General features: G+C 44.3%; 1 protein-coding gene across 1 annotated transcript; it reads left to right on the forward strand.

Moving 5' to 3' along the window:
• Positions 1-706: 706 nt before the first annotated feature.
• On the forward strand, positions 707-4,655 carry GPR12 (G protein-coupled receptor 12). Its single transcript, XM_038573410.1, has 2 exons — positions 707-819; positions 1,603-4,655. Exon 2 carries the CDS (start codon positions 1,618-1,620, stop codon positions 2,620-2,622), a length of 1,005 nt encoding a protein of 334 aa, XP_038429338.1. The 5' UTR covers positions 707-819; positions 1,603-1,617; the 3' UTR covers positions 2,623-4,655.
• The last annotated feature ends 11,903 nt before the right edge of the window (positions 4,656-16,558 follow it).

The following is a 16,558-nucleotide window of genomic DNA, read 5'->3' on the forward strand; positions in this document are numbered from 1 at the left end:
TAACGAGGAACCAGATCTCGGACACACCTAAGGAAAGGAACCCCCTTGGGATCAGGATGCTGTGCGGTCAATGGCAATTCTAAAATAGCTGGCCATTCTGGGGCTGGAAAGATGAGCCTCCCTAACTTGCTCACCCTGCATCCCTACTGCGAGCCCTGAGTGCCACCCTAAGCGACTCTTTGGACCATGAATGTGGCAGGTTAGGGAAAGGCGCGGAGAAGTGGGTCGCTAGAGACTGGGACTCCCCGGGGAGACCTCGGTATCGAAATAGGTCACCGGGCTCGCAGGCGGGGCTCCTCTGCCCCCGCCCCAGTGCAAGCCGCAGACCGCCAGCTGGGGTGGGACTGGGCTGAGGCAGGGAGGGTGAGGGTGCAGGTCTCGGCCTCCAGGTTCGGTCCCTCCCAGAACGGGGGGGGGGGGGGGGGCTCGAGCTCCCGGGCTCTCGGGCTCTCGGCCCCAGGGGGGCGCGCGCTGGCCTCCGGGGCTCCCGCGGGCGGGCGGGCGGGCGGGCGCGGGGGCGGGGCGCGCGCGCGAGGAGCGTGTGGGCCGGGCGGGCGCGCGGCGGGGAGGACCGGGCACGCGAGCCGAGCCCGCCGCTCACCTGCCGCCCGCCGCGCACCTGGCGCCGAGCGCGCGCCCCGCGCCCCCCCCGCCCGCAGCGCCAGCCCCGGGGCGCGGCCGCCGCCCCTCGCCGCCCCTCGCCGCCCCTCGCCGCCCCCGCCGCCCCTCGCCGCCGCGGGCCCGGGCGCGGACGTGCGACGCGAGTAGCCCGCGCGCTTCGGAAGCACCGGAGGAGCCCCCCGGCCTGGGCGCGCCAAGGTGACCCCCCAGCTGACCCCCCGCCCCCGCGGGCCGCCCGTCCCGGCGCCCCGTCCGTCCCCACGCGTCCTCCGCCCGTCCGCGCCGGGGGTGGGGGGCGGCGGCCGTGCATGGGCGTGTGTCTGTCTGTCTGTCTCCACATCCCCGCGGCACGCGCCTGCCTTTGTGACCCTGGCCCGACTGCCCCGTGCACACGGGGGACGCCTGGGACCCCTCTTTGTTCTGGCCGGGGACGGGGGGCGGCGTGAGCGTGTGCACGCGCACGAGGGATGGTTTTGGAGTGTGGATGGGGTCGATGGAAATGGGCGATTTCCGTATTCCACGGAGGATGGCGGCCCCCGGCGCGGGACCTGTGGCTGCGGCGTGGCTTTCCGGGCAGCAGCCCAGACGTCCGGCGGGGGTTGCTTTCCAGCATGCAAGCCGCGGTGGCGCGATGTGCGTGCCCAGCACCCTGGGACCAGCCCCGGGGCCCGGCCCCCGCCCCCGCCCCGGCCCCCGCCCCCGCCCCCGGCCCGCCCCGGGGTGCCTGCCCCGCTCCCGCTCGCGGCTTCAAGTCCCGCCCTGTGCTGTCCCCGCGCCACACGGCGCTTGTGGTCGTGGGCTTTAAACCACGGAGACTTCGCCTTTTGTTTTATTCCGCGACACTCTATAATTCATGAAGCTTGTGGCATTTGATGGTCGTGTCTGAGTGGGGGCTGGCTTCTGTTTGTGTGTCTTTCTGCATGATCTTGGATTGCCACCCTGCCGTGTCTAAACATTAAAAAGCCTGTCTTTTCGTTGAAGAGGACGGGGGTTAAAATGAATGAAGACCTGAAGGTCAATTTAAGCGGGCTGCCTCGGGATTATTTAGATGCTGGCGCTGCGGAGAACGTCTCGGCTGCCGTCTCCTCCCAGGTTCCTGTTGCAGAGCCGGAGCCGGAGCTCGTTGTCAACCCGTGGGACATTGTCTTGTGCACCTCAGGAACCCTCATCTCCTGTGAAAATGCCATTGTGGTCCTTATCATCTTCCATAACCCCAGCCTGCGAGCACCCATGTTCCTGCTAATAGGCAGCCTGGCTCTTGCAGACTTGATGGCTGGCATCGGACTCATCATCAATTTTGTTTTTGCCTACCTGCTTCAGTCAGAAGCCACCAAGCTGGTCACCATCGGACTCATCGTGGCCTCTTTCTCTGCCTCTGTCTGCAGCTTGCTGGCTATCACCGTTGACCGCTACCTCTCCCTGTATTACGCCCTGACATACCACTCGGAGAGGACGGTCACGTTCACCTATGTCATGCTCATCATGCTCTGGGGGACCTCCATCTGCCTGGGACTGCTGCCTGTCATGGGCTGGAACTGCCTCAGAGACGAGTCCACATGCAGCGTGGTCAGACCTCTCACCAAGAACAACACGGCCATCCTTTCTGTCTCCTTCCTCTTCATGTTTGCGCTCATGCTTCAGCTCTACATCCAGATCTGCAAGATCGTGATGAGGCACGCCCATCAGATAGCCCTGCAGCATCACTTCCTGGCCACCTCCCACTATGTAACCACCCGGAAAGGGGTCTCCACCCTGGCCATCATTCTGGGGACCTTTGCTGCTTGCTGGATGCCTTTCACCCTCTATTCCTTGATAGCCGATTACACCTACCCCTCCATTTACACCTACGCCACCCTCCTGCCCGCCACCTACAACTCCATCATCAACCCTGTCATATATGCTTTCAGAAACCAAGAGATCCAGAAAGCCCTCTGTCTCATTTGCTGTGGCTGCATCCCCTCCAGCCTCTCCCAGAGAGCGCGGTCACCCAGCGATGTGTAGCAGCGTCCCCCTTCGGTGGACACGCTGCACACTCAATTCTGCATTTACCAAGCACTTCCACTGCCCCGCCAAATGGTTGAGATGCTGTCCTTAAATTCTTTATATTGGATTCTCTCTTGAGCCACAGGAGCACTTAGCATTCGTGAAGCATTCATTTAGATGAGTAAAGTGACCGAAGTGAAAATAGTGTTGCCAGTGTTTTTACCGTTAAAAAAAAAAAAAAAATGAGTTCTTTGCTCAAGATTATTTTGTTTTGTTTGGGGGCAGGAGCTTTGTTTTCTGTTTTATTTGGAGGCAGGGTTTCTGTTTTCTGTTTTACTTAGAGGATTGGTAATGCGTGGAAAGAAAGTATATGAAATGGCCATAATGTTATGAAAAGTAAACCGGTCCCAGAGCTCTTACTTGGACTTTCAAATAAATTTGAACTATTGAGAAAAATGGAGGAGAAATGACTTTTCCCAGACTTTTTTTTTTTTTAACGTCAAGGTGGATTTTCAACGCTGCATGTACCTAACTGAATATAATCTCTTTTGAGCCTATACAAATAGTTTACATGATTCTGTTTGGAAGAGACCTGGTTTTATTAACATGAACTCAGTAATAAGTTACCAATACAGAAACCACGTACCCATTCTTATTCATTCTTTCTTTACTTTGGGCAATTACTGTTCACAAGAATTACTTTGGCATTTCTATGAATGTTGTAACTTTCTGCATGGTTGCCTGTGTTAGCTAGACCACTAGTTTCAAATGTTGCTGTGTAAATCCAGGATCAAATGAGTCCGTTTTCAATATAGGTTTTCAATGTGTCTCTAAAATGAATTATGAAATTTGTTTGACTTGCATATGAAGTAGGATTGATTAGATCCACCACTGTAGTTTCCACGCCACAGTCTGATTGTTTTCTGGAGGCAAAAGAAAAAATTTAATAACAGCTATTAAAAGTAAGTTACATTTATTTTACTATATTCTGAGAAATAAATCAATGTAAAGCTATTGCAGAATATGAAAAACACCACCTTTCCTAGCTCTCTATATCTAAGAATGTATAAATAGTTATTCTTGATTGAAACAAATAGAATTAAATATTGTAGGCCAAATATTTCTGGTTCATATGGTCTGTGGTGCAAAGTGCATTTGAAACAGGTGGTCTCCTATTTTAATGATTAAGTTTGTGACTGTATAACATGTGTACCTGATTGTAATATATGTTTGCTATATTATGTAAGTTGACAAGCAGAATGACCATGTGGCTGTTCATGAAAAGCTAACTTTGAATTCCTTTTCCTTCTTTTCACCAAAAAACAACTTAAATGCAATAAAAACTGTATTGCCTGTTTTCAGAGAGCAAAGATTTAGTCAAGAAATGACACAGAATTAATTTTAAACCTATTGCAAAGTCACTGTGTCTGAGCATCATTTCTCTTGGTACAGACAGGTGTTTTAGACACAGATACCTTCCCTCCATTTGCTGAAGATTTATAATGCTGTCTGTACAACCAGTGGGAGAATTTCTGGACAGGATGTCAACTAAGCCCATTCAGATGGTGGCAAAACCAGTATTTCAAGGTCTCTGGGGGAATAATTTGTAATAAATTAACCTCATCAGTTTGTCCCAAACGTGATGCCCATCATGGTCTCGGGACCATTCCGGCAGCTTGCATGCCAATGCCATCTCTCCAAAGCCCCTTCGTATGTAGCACAAGTGTGAATAAATCCTATACTTGAATCTGGGTCTCCTCCCCTAGGTTACTTATGGAAGCAGGAGAGAGACTGAAATATTTCAGAAGCAGGAAAGGATTTTTAATACATATCACCATGCGACCAATCTAATCAACTTGATGCCTTTAAAAAATTTCTTTTGAACATTTGATGGAGTTGGTAGATTGGAAATGATGGGTCTGTTTGTTTTTAATGACATAAAATTTGTTAGCATCTCCTTGTGAGAAATGACTAAGGTAAGTTGGTTCTGACAAGGGCTGGGAAATATCCAGACTGAGGTTGTAAAGCAATAAATACTGTGTTTGTAGAAATGGTGGTCCATTTGCATATCTGTAACAGTAAGAACTATAGTCATAATGATGTGTGCTGTTTTTCACATGTTGCGTGCCAGGCCCCTTTTTTTGCTTTGTTGCTGGATTCATAAAAACGCACTTTTACAGGTAAAAAAATTACGGCAAAGAGAGGCTAAGGGATTTGTCCAAGGCCGCAGAGCTCCAGGGTAGAGTCAGGATCCGAACCTGGGTTTTCCCAACGCCTATGCTCATAGTCCCCTTCCCTGCACTGGGTTGCCTGTGATCCCTCACTGGTTAGAAGGGCTGAGGGAAATGATTTAGAACATGTTACTGTCACCAAGTTTTAGTTCTAGAATTAAAACAACGCTTCCTGTTTAAAATTACATGTGGTGTGACTATTGATGTGGTCCTAGGTAAAAGAGGTCTGTTTTTTTTTTAAGATTGATTTATTTTATTTATTTATTTATTTATTTATTTATTTATTTATTTATTTATTCATGATAGACACACAGAGAGAGAGGCAGAGACACAGGAGGAGGGAGAAGCAGGCTCCATGCCGGGAGCCCGACATGGGACTCGATCCTGGGACTCCAGGATCACGCCCTGGGCCAAAGGCAGGTGCTAAACCACGAAGCCACCCAGGGATCCCCCTAAAAGAGGTCTGTGTTTAACGTGCTCTTCTTCACTAAACATTTCCCAGCTTTGGCCCCAAGGCTAGTCCCAGAGGCACGTTGCAATATATTAGTGCAATAAGATGAGGGCACTAATTATACATGTTTTTTTCCTTCATTTATTATTTTAAACTTCACATTATATACTTATATCAGTTTGTAATGGTCTTATAAATACTAATGGATTGTTTTTGACCCTGTTTTTAAAACATCGTTTTTTTTTTTTTCTTTTTGAAGATTTATTTATTTATTCATGGGAGACACAGAGAGAGAGGCAGAGACATAGGCAGAGGGAGAAGCCCAGGCTCCCCACAGGGAACCCAATGCAGGACTCAATCCAGGATCCCGGGATCACACTCTGAGCTGAAAGCAGGTGCTCAACCACTGAGCCACCCAGGCATCCCTAAAACATCTGGTTTCAGCTAAGATATTTTTCAATTCAACTATAACATGTCCTTACAGTTTACTTTAAATTGTGAAGATTTGGGGGTGTTTATGTGGTTTCTACAAAGCTTCTTTGTTTCTATGAAGTTAATTATTAGGAACTGTGTCTGTGTCTCAATATATATGTATATGCTTATGTATGTGTATGAATGTGTATATATGTATTTATACATATATATAAATGCATATATGTCTTCAATAACATTAACTTTGCAACAGCACTAAGTACATTATGAAAAACTTTCATATCCCCAACAGTCCTGAGGTACCAGATAATCTTTCACTCCAAATGATGAAAATGTTTAGCTACCAAGGAATTTATTGAAAGTTATCCTTGGGGGCCCTGGGTGGCTTAGTCAGTTAAGCATCTGCCTTTGGCTCAGGTCATGATCCTGGAGTCCCACGATCAAGTCCCATGTTGGGCTCCCTGCTCAGCAGGGAGTCTGCCCCTCCCCACTTGTGTTCTTTCTCTTGCTCAGTCTCTCACTCTCTCAAATAAATAAATAAATAAATAAATAAATAAATAAATAAATACTTTTTAAAAAGTTACATTGTAACAAAGACAATTCAGTTACCTTATCAGAATCCTTAGTTGAGGCAAATTATCCAGGTTGTGATTATCCAGGATTTTGTTTCCTTAGTCCCTTTAACTTTTATTTCTTTATAGCAATAACTTTGTTTCTTGCTGGTAAAAGGGGCCATTTTCCTTCCTGCTACCTGGGGGTGGGATGGGTTGGGGTTGGGAGACAGAGCACTTCTTTCCATAGAAGCCTAAATTGAAGAACTGAGTTCAGGAAGGGAGAATAACTCACTTGACTTGGCAAGGAAGAACAATCTTAGATTCCTCCAGAATTTAAAGCAGGATTGAAACAAGAAGTTTAAAAGAGCAGATGAGAAATGAAGATCTTTATTGCCAATAACGTGTCTTGGAGATTTTTAAACTTTTTTAAAAAAGAAATGCTTAATCCATTATTAAAATAATAATTAACTTTCACAGTTATATATATATATATATATATATATAAGTTCACATATATATCATATGAAATTAGGATGACTTACCATTTTATATTTAAAATACATATTAAATAAGTGACTACTATGGTCTTACATTGAACAATGTTTATGTTTTTCTCTTGATTAGATGCCTAATGTAATAAAGGGACAAACAGCTTTCTCATCCCCTTAAAAATTTTAATGATTATTGAATTGTTTTGATATCTGGAACCTTGAAATGTGATTATAACTTTTAGAACCATCAGACATAGTTTGTATACATCAAGGAAGTAAAAACATGGTTTGAATCAGCAGACAGGTCTACTGTCCTCTGGCAAGCAATACAGAAAAAAATATTGGTAATTTTGACTAGAGATCCTTGAATTTTCATTATTTAAAAGCATACAAATCACCTGAGAATCTTGTTAAAATACAGCTTCTGCTTTAGCGAGTCTGAGGCATTGCTAAATTTCTAACAAGCTCCCAGGTGATGCTGAGCTGAGGCTGATGGTCTGTAAGCAACACTTTGAGTTGCAAGGATAACTATCACACCCTCCCCATCCTGAAAAATATATCTATATTTATAATAATATATACATATATGTATATACAGTATATATTATATAGTAATATAATTATATATAATTATATTACTATATAATATATAATATATTAACCTCTAAGAAGAGGTTAAAGAATAAGTGTTATAAGAATAAACACTTTTAAATGCATGTATTTTTTACATATATGTATATTATATATTTATATAAAAAGTGTTCGTTCTTGTTAGAAGTTAATAGATAACTGGGGATCCCTGGGTGGCTCAGCGGTTTAGCACCTGCCTTTGGCCCAGGGCGCAATCCTGGAGTCCCGGGATCGAGTCCCCCATCGGGCTCCCGGCATGGCATAGAGCCTGCTTCTCCCTCCTCCTGTGTCTCTGCCTCTCTCTCTCTCTCTCTCTCTCTCTCTCTCTCTCTCTCTCTCTGTGTGTGTGTGTGTGTATCATAAATACATAAGCAAATAAATCTTTAAAAAAAGAAGTTAATAGATAACTAATCTGTTTTCAGTGAACATGAACTTTGAACTTTGCCTAGAACTTTTCAGTATCTAGTAAAGATCTATAAATATATTTTTTCATGTTAGTGTTTCCACTTTTTAGAATCCCAATTACCATTATCTGAAGGTATTTGTTTCCGAGCATTTTATATCTGTGGAATATGTTTCTGTATGTGTGTGTGACTACACAGAAAGATTTGCATACTCATACATCCAACAGTGGCAACAAAGACTCGTTTTCACTGCCATTTTTTCAAGAAGGACAGTTTTCTCTATGACATGTGGTTTATGTACATGCACAAATTCATCTTGAGATAATTTAGATGGAAACTTTTCTTCTCTGTGCTGCACAATTCAGCTGAACTCATCCCAAAGCAACCTTTATCTAGCCAGGTACATCAGAAAAATTTTTAAATATCTCATCTTCATTTTGATATTTATCTGTAATCTTTTGTTAATTTTCAACATCAAAAATACTATTAATGTTCATCTTTAGCAGTGCTCATTACATCCACTGTGCTTCCTCTCTACCCAAGGAGGTGAGAACATTTTTTATCCAATTGAAGCCTGTCAAAGTCCATAGTTGTTTTTTTAAAAAGATTGTATTTATTTGGAAGAGAGACAGAGAACATGAGCTGGGGGGAGGGGCAGAGGGAGAGGGAGAAGCAGACTCCCCACTGAGAAGGGAACCCAACAGGGGGCTCAATCCCAGGCCCCTGAGATCATGACCTGAGCTGAAGGCAGATGCTTAACCGACTGAGTCACCCATCAAAGTACATAGTTAGAGTGGATTTTAATATATAAATTAAATGTGCCTATAGTATAAAATATTTATAGAAGAAATCTGGGGATTTTTTTAATCACTGAAATTCAAATGGTAGCATCTAGCACCAGTGAACAAACTTTCAATTGGAAATAAGTGTGGAACAAAAGTGAAAACATTTACTATGTCACAGACTTCCCTGCAATTGATAGTTTGAATAGACAATTACAAGCAGAATATTTTAAAAGGTAAAATAACATCTTAAGGGCATTCTCTGAAAGTCTTTGATTTGTGTTTCTCACCAGACACGGTACTTTGAATCTATGGGATTCTTGCTTGGGTTGGTGAAGATACCATAGATCACTCACATGAGGAGGGATAACGGCCTTTCACAGATGTCATGGTCACAGGGCTACAAGCTAAGGGAAACTGGTCCTGGTGCAATTACATTTCCTTACTCCTTCCGGGATGCTTTGGGACTATGAGCGAATTTATGTTTGGGTACCAGAGAATCTAACCACTGGAAGAAAATGCAGAGTGCAATTTTGTACACTCAGTCAAAACCATCTAGGTCCAAGTTTCTTTGGAAACTAAAATTCTGCTCTTTCCCTTAGCACTTGGCAGTGTCTGAACATTTCTAGTCTTTCTTAGTACAAGTTATGTTGGCCCAGCCCCTGATGATCCAGAGAATGCTCTAGTCTCTGTCAACATTTACCTACCGTGGGGCATCCCTGGGTGGCTCAGCGATTGAGTGCCCGCCTCCAACCCAGAGTGTGATCCCGGGGTCCCAGGATCAAGTCCCACATCGGGCTCCCTGCATGGAGCCTGCTCCTCCCTCTGCCTGTGTCTCTGCCTCTCAATATCTCTCTCTCTCTCTCTGTCTCTCATGAATAAATAAATAAAATCTTTTTAAAAATTACCTACTGTAAATATTGATTAAACAATATAGTTCTCTTCTTTTTTTTAAAGATTTATTTATTTATTTATGATAGACATAGAGAGAGAGAGAGAGAGAGGCAGAGACACAGGAGGAGGGAGAAGCAGGCTTCATGCCGGGAGCCCGTCGCGGGACTCGATCCCAGGACTCCAGGATCGCGCCCTGGGCCAAAGGCAGGCGCCAAACCGCTGAGCCACCGGGGATCCCCCAATTCTTTTCAAATACAATTATCTCGATTACTGAAGTCATTTTTTTCCTGATTTATTTTATTTTAGATCCTTTAGATTATTTCACTGATCCTTTTTTCCAAATCATCTGCCGTCTCTCTGCATACCTCTTCGAGTCTGGGAAGGCAAGCTGGGATGCACAGCCCACTGCATGCAGAGCTTCCTACAGCAGAATGACTGAGTGCTGTGCAGCAGTTGGCCCGCCAGTGCAGGCCCCAACCAGCAGGAGCAGCATCTCCCGCAAAGGTGTTAAAGATGCAGAGTGTCAGGCCTCACCCAAAGCCCAATGACTCAGAAACTCGGGGTGTGAGGCCCTGCAATCTTTTCACAAGCCCTCCAGATAATTCTGATGCATTCTTGAGTTTGAGACGCACACAGTGTAGCTGGCTGAATCTTGACATACTAACATACGATCTTAAAAAGATTTTTTTGAGTATAGCTGCCACTCAACATTGCATTAGTTTCAGGTGCACAAAATAGTGATTGGACAGCTCTATATGTTATGCCGCGCTCACCACAAGTGGAGCTCCCATCTGTCACCATACAGAGCCGTGACAATCCCGTTGACTATATTCCCTGTGCTGTGCCCTTTATTCTCATGACATATTCACTCCACACCTGGGAGCCTCTCCCTCCCACTCCCCTTCACCCATTTTGCCCATCCCCCCAACCCACTCCCCTCTGACAACATCAGTTCTCTTTATGAGTCTGATTTTGCTTTTTGTTTGTTTATTCATTTTTAACATAACATAGTAATGGCATTAATATGGCAGCATAACTGAGACCTCTTAGCCTTTTCTGTCTATGCCAGGCATTTCTCACGTTGTCCCCTGAAGGATGATTCTGGAGTGTGGTGGGCTTCATGACACTGACTGTTCTCAGAGATGGGTGCATTTTCACCAAGACCTGGGGATGTCTTTGGGTGAAAATCTAGATATTTCTGAAACATCTGAATCCAGAGGTTCTGACCAAAGTAACGGAGAAGATTGGCCTTGCTGCCCTGAGCGCTGACCCAGGAGCCGCTGCTAAAAGCAGCAAGCCATGCCCAGTGGCTCCTGTGCCCTCTGAATGTTGCCATTCCACAGCCAGTGTGTCCCAGGGACAAAGGCTGCTCTCTCAGCCCCAGCAAACTTAACACAAACAAAACACAAAAAAGCCGAGCTGGCGGGGGCTCCAGGGCAGTCTGTGGCAGGCTGCTCTCATTTAAAAGTCTTCACTCTGCAGCAGATCATTGTTTTAGTCCTGGAACCGGTGACACATCCTGAGAGTTCTTTCTACATAGTATATTTCAAAGCCCAATTCACTCTACCCAGCCCTGCTGTGAACATGAAGACTGTTTCCACTCTTCAGACTTTTCTGTCCAGTTAGTATCCAGTTCTCATGGACTTATTTCAGGAGGTCCCCCTGGGTTTGAAGAAGTTTGGAAAAGAAAACTCATCAGCTTTAGGGTAGCCACCCTCTCACCTGCAGACCTGACCGAGTGACATGGCTTAAAGAAGCAATGTTGACAATGGATGTCGTATCTACTGGAGTGAAAAGAGATTTAATTGTTACTTGTAAACAGAAAAGACGTAAACCAATAGTTACATAGCCTTCATTAATAAAGTGATTAGGAACACAGGCCCTGGACATAGATGCCTGGATTCACATCCCCTCTCTGTCCCTTTCTATTCACGCCTGGATTCATGTCCCCATGGGCTTTGGGCATGCTGCTTAACCTTTCTGAACCTCCACGTCTCAGTTCTATAAAATGAATGTGGTACAAGAACCTACCTCACAGTACTGGCTGAGAAACGACAGATTTGTTGGCACAAGCCTACTTGGATGTGAATTTTCATTACTATTTTTATTCCTACTACTGATAATACAGCTTCTACTCTTTAGTTAGCTAAGTACCGAGATAAAAGCACATTCTCTTGTGATCTTTTCAGCAATGCCATAAGGGATGTATTAATATTCTCCATTACAAGTAAGGAAACTGATGCACAGAAAGGTTAAGTGACTGGCCTAAAACCACATAGCTTTTGTGTGAGTCGCTGTGCTAGGAACTGTGGGTACTCAGAAATAGCCAGTGCCTGCTAAGAAATGCCCAGTCAAATGAGCCAAGAGTGGCCTGCGCATGAATAGGTCAGATGACTAAGGTAACCCGGGCTCAGTGTCAGAGGAATGGCACACAGAAGCCTGAAGGGTATGCTCTGGAGTGTAGACAGGCTTCATGGAGACAGCTGGATGCAATGGGTTCCAAAGAGCAGGCTGGATCTAGTTAAGTGTAAAGAAGAAAAAGAATTCTCTGAGAAGAGTAACCATGATGGACTCAAAGAAGTGAAGTGGAAATAATTTGGAGGTGACTACACAGAATTTCTTCTAATGACATTTAATATAGGGACCGATTCTTTAAAAAGTTTCTGAGAACTGCACTGAAATAAACTTCAGCATAATCACTAAAAGCTCACAACTAGGTGCTTTGCAAACCTCGTAAATATAAGATTTTTAAAAATTTATGTTTATTAACATCCATAAAGAGTCTGTTCAGGAAAACAGCTGAGCAACCAAAAGTTTGCATTTGTAAACATATGCATGTGCATGAATAAAAAATCTTTAGAACATTTATTTTTCAAAAAATCAGCTAATATACATACAGACTTTACAAACTTAAAACATACGGGACGTCTGGGTGGCTCACTGGTTGAGCATCTGCCTTCGGCTGGGATCTGGGGTTGAGTCCCACATCCGGCTCCCGGCAGGGAGCTTGCTTCTCCTTCTGCCTGTGTCTCTTCCTCTCTCTCACTGTGTCTTTCATGAATAAATAAATAAAATCTTAAAAAAAAAAAAACATAGCACAGGTTGGTAAGTTTTTATTTTAAGTGGGTCCTTTAGAGGTCTTTGGAGTCATGAAGTCTATATTCTCAAGCTGGAGAAGACTTTGCAAGCCCCTCACTTCACTGACGGGGAATCTCAGGCCCAGGCTGACATCCCAAGGTCACTGGCTTGGAAGCAGCAGGCCCAGAACAAGAAACCAAAATTGCGATTCCTCACCCAGAACTTCATTCTGGTCCAGATGTTCGTAGACAAGGAAAAGCTTGAAATGTGAAAAGCCTTGTCTAATGTTCCCTTCCATGATTGAATAATTTGCTGTTACTACTGACTATGAGAAATTATAATGATAATTTGAAGAATAATTATCACTATGAAGGCTAACACTTTCAGAGCACTTTGTTCCAAGCACCATTTTAAGGGCTTCCTATAGATTGACTTACCTGCTCTTCACATCCTCAAGGTAGTATTCAGAAGCATGAATTCTAGCCTTAAAGAGAAGGTTGTTCGCAAATGCAAATTGGAAGCAAGTTTTATGACCCTTCTTCTGTGTCCCCTAATCCTGTGCTCTACACATCTTGGAGATTAACACATGCCTGGGCCAACATTCTCCAATTTATTGGCTTAAAAAGCAGTGTATCATTTCAGAAGTCACTGCATTTTCAATACAGATTGTACAATATTTGCATACCCCAAATATCAGCACATAATTCAATAAATTCACTAACCACTGTGATTCTTCCTCACACAAAGGCTGGCAAGTTTTATAAAGAGATACGCAGAGGTCCAGAACCTGTTTCTGTCCCACCAGAAAGTGTGTAGCCAGACCTCACACTGCTTTTCCAGCCTTTTTGAGAAATGGCAAATAAATCCCACGCATGACAAGCAGGGGAACAAGCTTGGGAAAATAAGAATAATACAACTGTTATTAAAAGCGACAGCAAATAACAAAATTTATTGGGTGACTGCTGTTCCAGGCACTGCACTTGGCACTTTACATGAATTAGCTCCTTCAGTCTTTACAAATGACTCTGCAACACATAAGCACCTCTATTATATCCATTTCATAGGGGAGGATGAAGGATTGAGGGGCTAAGTAATGTGCCCACCAGCTTTCACCTGTTAGGTGGCAGGTCTGCCCAATACCACAACCACCGTCTTCAGCAACAGACACTCTTCCTTCTCATCTGTCTTGAGCATCAACCTAGGCATCTGTTCTTGACTGGTCTGTCTCCAAGACACCAAAGGCAAGCACTGGAAGACAGAGAATCTCAGGATTTCTTGGTTGCAACACCCCTGTCTTTCTGCCGAAGGCTGGAGGAAGGTGTCTTGCCTCTCCTTGAACACCTGAACACAACTTAAGTGAATTGTATTAAATGTCTGAATGGAGGAAGTCTCCACTCCCCACTTCTTCCCTGCCACTCTGTTTGGCCACTGGAGCCCTGGCCCTTTATTGATTTTTTTAAATAAATTTATTTTTTATTGGTGTTCAATTTACCAACATACAGAATAACACCCAGTGCTCATCCCGTCAAGTGCCCCCCTCAGTGCCCGTCACCCATTCACCCCCACCCCCGCCCTCCTCCCCCTCCCCCACCCCTAGTTCGTTTCCTAGAGTTAGGAGTCTTTATGTTCTGTCTCCCTTTCTGATATTTCCCACATTTCTTCTCCCTTCCCTTATATTCCCTTTCACTGTTATTTATATTCCCCAAATGAATGAGAACATACACTGTTTGTCCTTCTCCGATTGACTTACTTCACTCAGCATAATACCCTCCAGTTCCATCCACGTTGAAGCAAATGGTGGGTATTTGTCATTTCTAATGGCTGAGTATTATTCCATTGTATACATAGACCACATCTTCTTTTTCTTTTTTTTAATTTATGATAGTCACACAGAGAGAGAGAGAGGCAGAGACATAGGCAGAGGGAGAAGCAGGCTCCATGCACCGGGAGCCCGACGTGGGATTCAATCCCGGGTCCTTCCAGGATCGCGCCCTGGGCCAAAGGCAGGCGCTAAACCGCTGCGCCACCCCAGGGATCCCTAAACCACATCTTCTTTATCCATTCATCTTTCGATGGACACTGAGGCTCCTTCCACAGTTTGGCTATTGTGGACATTGCTGCTAGAAACATCGGGGTGCAGGTGTCCCGGCGTTTCATTGCATCTGAATCTTTGGGGTAAATCCCCAACAGTGCAATTGCTGGGTCGTAGGGCAGGTATATTTTTAACCCTTTGAGGAACCTCCACACAGTTTTCCAGATGGTCGCACCAGTTCACTTTCCCACCAACAGTGTAAGAGGGTTCCCTTTTCTCCGCATCCTCTCCAACATTTGTGGTTTCCTGCCTTGTTAATTTTCCCCATTCTCACTGGTGTGAGGTGGTATCTCATTGTGGTTTTGATTTGTATTTCCCTGATGGCAAGTGATGCAGAGCATTTTCTCATGTGCGTGTTGGCCATGTCTAGGTCTTCCTCTGTGAGATTTCTCTTCATGTCTTTTGCCCATTTCATGATTGGATTGTTTGTTTCTTTGGTGTTGAGTTTATTTATTTATTTATTTATTTTTTAAATTTATGATAGTCATACAGAGAGAGAGAGAGGCAGAGACACAGGCAGAGGGAGAAGCAGGCTCCATGCACCGGGAGCCCGATGTGGGATTCGATCCCGGGTCTCCAGGATCGCGCCCTGGGCCAAAGGCAGGCACCAAACCGCTGCGCCACCCAGGGATCCCTGGTGTTGAGTTTAATAAGTTCTTTATGGATCCTGGAAACTAGCCCTTTATCTGATACGTCATTTGCAAATCTCTTCTCCCATTCTGTAGGTTGTCTTTTAGTTTTGTTGACTGTATCCTTTGCTGTGCAAAAGCTTCTTATCTTGATGAAGTCCCAATAGTTCATTTTTGCTTTTGTTTCTTTTGCCTTCGTGGATGTATCTTGCAAGAAGTTATTGTGGCCGAGTTCGAAAAGGGTGTTGCCTGTGTTCTTCTCTAGGATTTTGATGGAATCTTGTCTCACATTTAGATCTTTCATCCATTTTGAGTTTATCTTTGTGTATGGTGAAAGAGAGTGCTCTAGTTTCATTCTTCTGCATGTGGATGTCCAATTTTCCCAGCACCATTTATTGAAGAGACTGTCTTTCTTCCAATGGATAGTCTTTCCTCCTTTATCGAATATTAGCTGACCATAAAGTTCAGAGTCCACTTCTGGGTTCTCTATTCTGTTCCATTGATCTATGTGTCTGTTTTTGTGCCAGTACCACACTGTCTTGGTGACCACAGCTTTGTAGTACAACCTGAAATCTGGCATTGTGATGCCCCCAGATATGGTTTTCTTTTTTTAAAATTCCCCTGGCTATTCGGGGTCTTTTCTGATTCCACACAAATCTTAAAATAATTTGTTCTAACTCTCTGAAGAAAGTCCATGGTATTTTGATAGGGATTGCATTAAACGTGTATATTGCCCTGGGTAACACTGACATTTTCACAATATTAATTCTGCCAATCCATCAGCATGGAATATTTTTCCATCTCTTTGTGTCTTCCTCAATTTCTTTCAGAAGTGTTCTATAGTTTTTAGGGTATAGATCCCTTACCTCTTTGGTTAGGTTTACTCCTAGGTATCTTATGCTTTTGGGTGCAATTGTAAATGGGATTGACTCCTTAATTTCTCTTTCTTCAGTCTCATTGTCAGTGTATAGAAATGCCATTGATTTCTGGGCATTGATTTTGTATCCTGCCATGCTACCAAATTGCTGTATGAGTTCTAGCAATCTTGAGGTGGAGTCTTTTGGGTTTTCTATGTAGAGTATCATGTCATCGGCGAAGAGGGAGAGTTTGACTTCTTCTTTGCCAATTTGAATGCCTTTAATGTCTTTTCGTTGTCTGATTGCTGAGGCCAGGACTTCCAGTACTATGTTGAATAGCAGTGGTGAGAGTGGACATCCCTGTCTTGTTCCTGATCTTAGGGGAAAGGCTATTGATTTTTTTTAAAAAGATTTATTTATTTACTTGAG

This window comes from Canis lupus, chromosome 25 (genome assembly GCF_011100685.1).
Source record: "Canis lupus familiaris isolate Mischka breed German Shepherd chromosome 25, alternate assembly UU_Cfam_GSD_1.0, whole genome shotgun sequence".
Taxonomy (NCBI): domain Eukaryota; kingdom Metazoa; phylum Chordata; class Mammalia; order Carnivora; family Canidae; genus Canis; species Canis lupus.

Bases quoted from the DNA above. Each gene is read 5' to 3' on its own strand.
- GPR12 (XM_038573410.1), top strand. From the start codon at position 1,618: ATGAATGAAGACCTGAAGGTCAATTTAAGCGGGCTGCCTCGGGATTAT.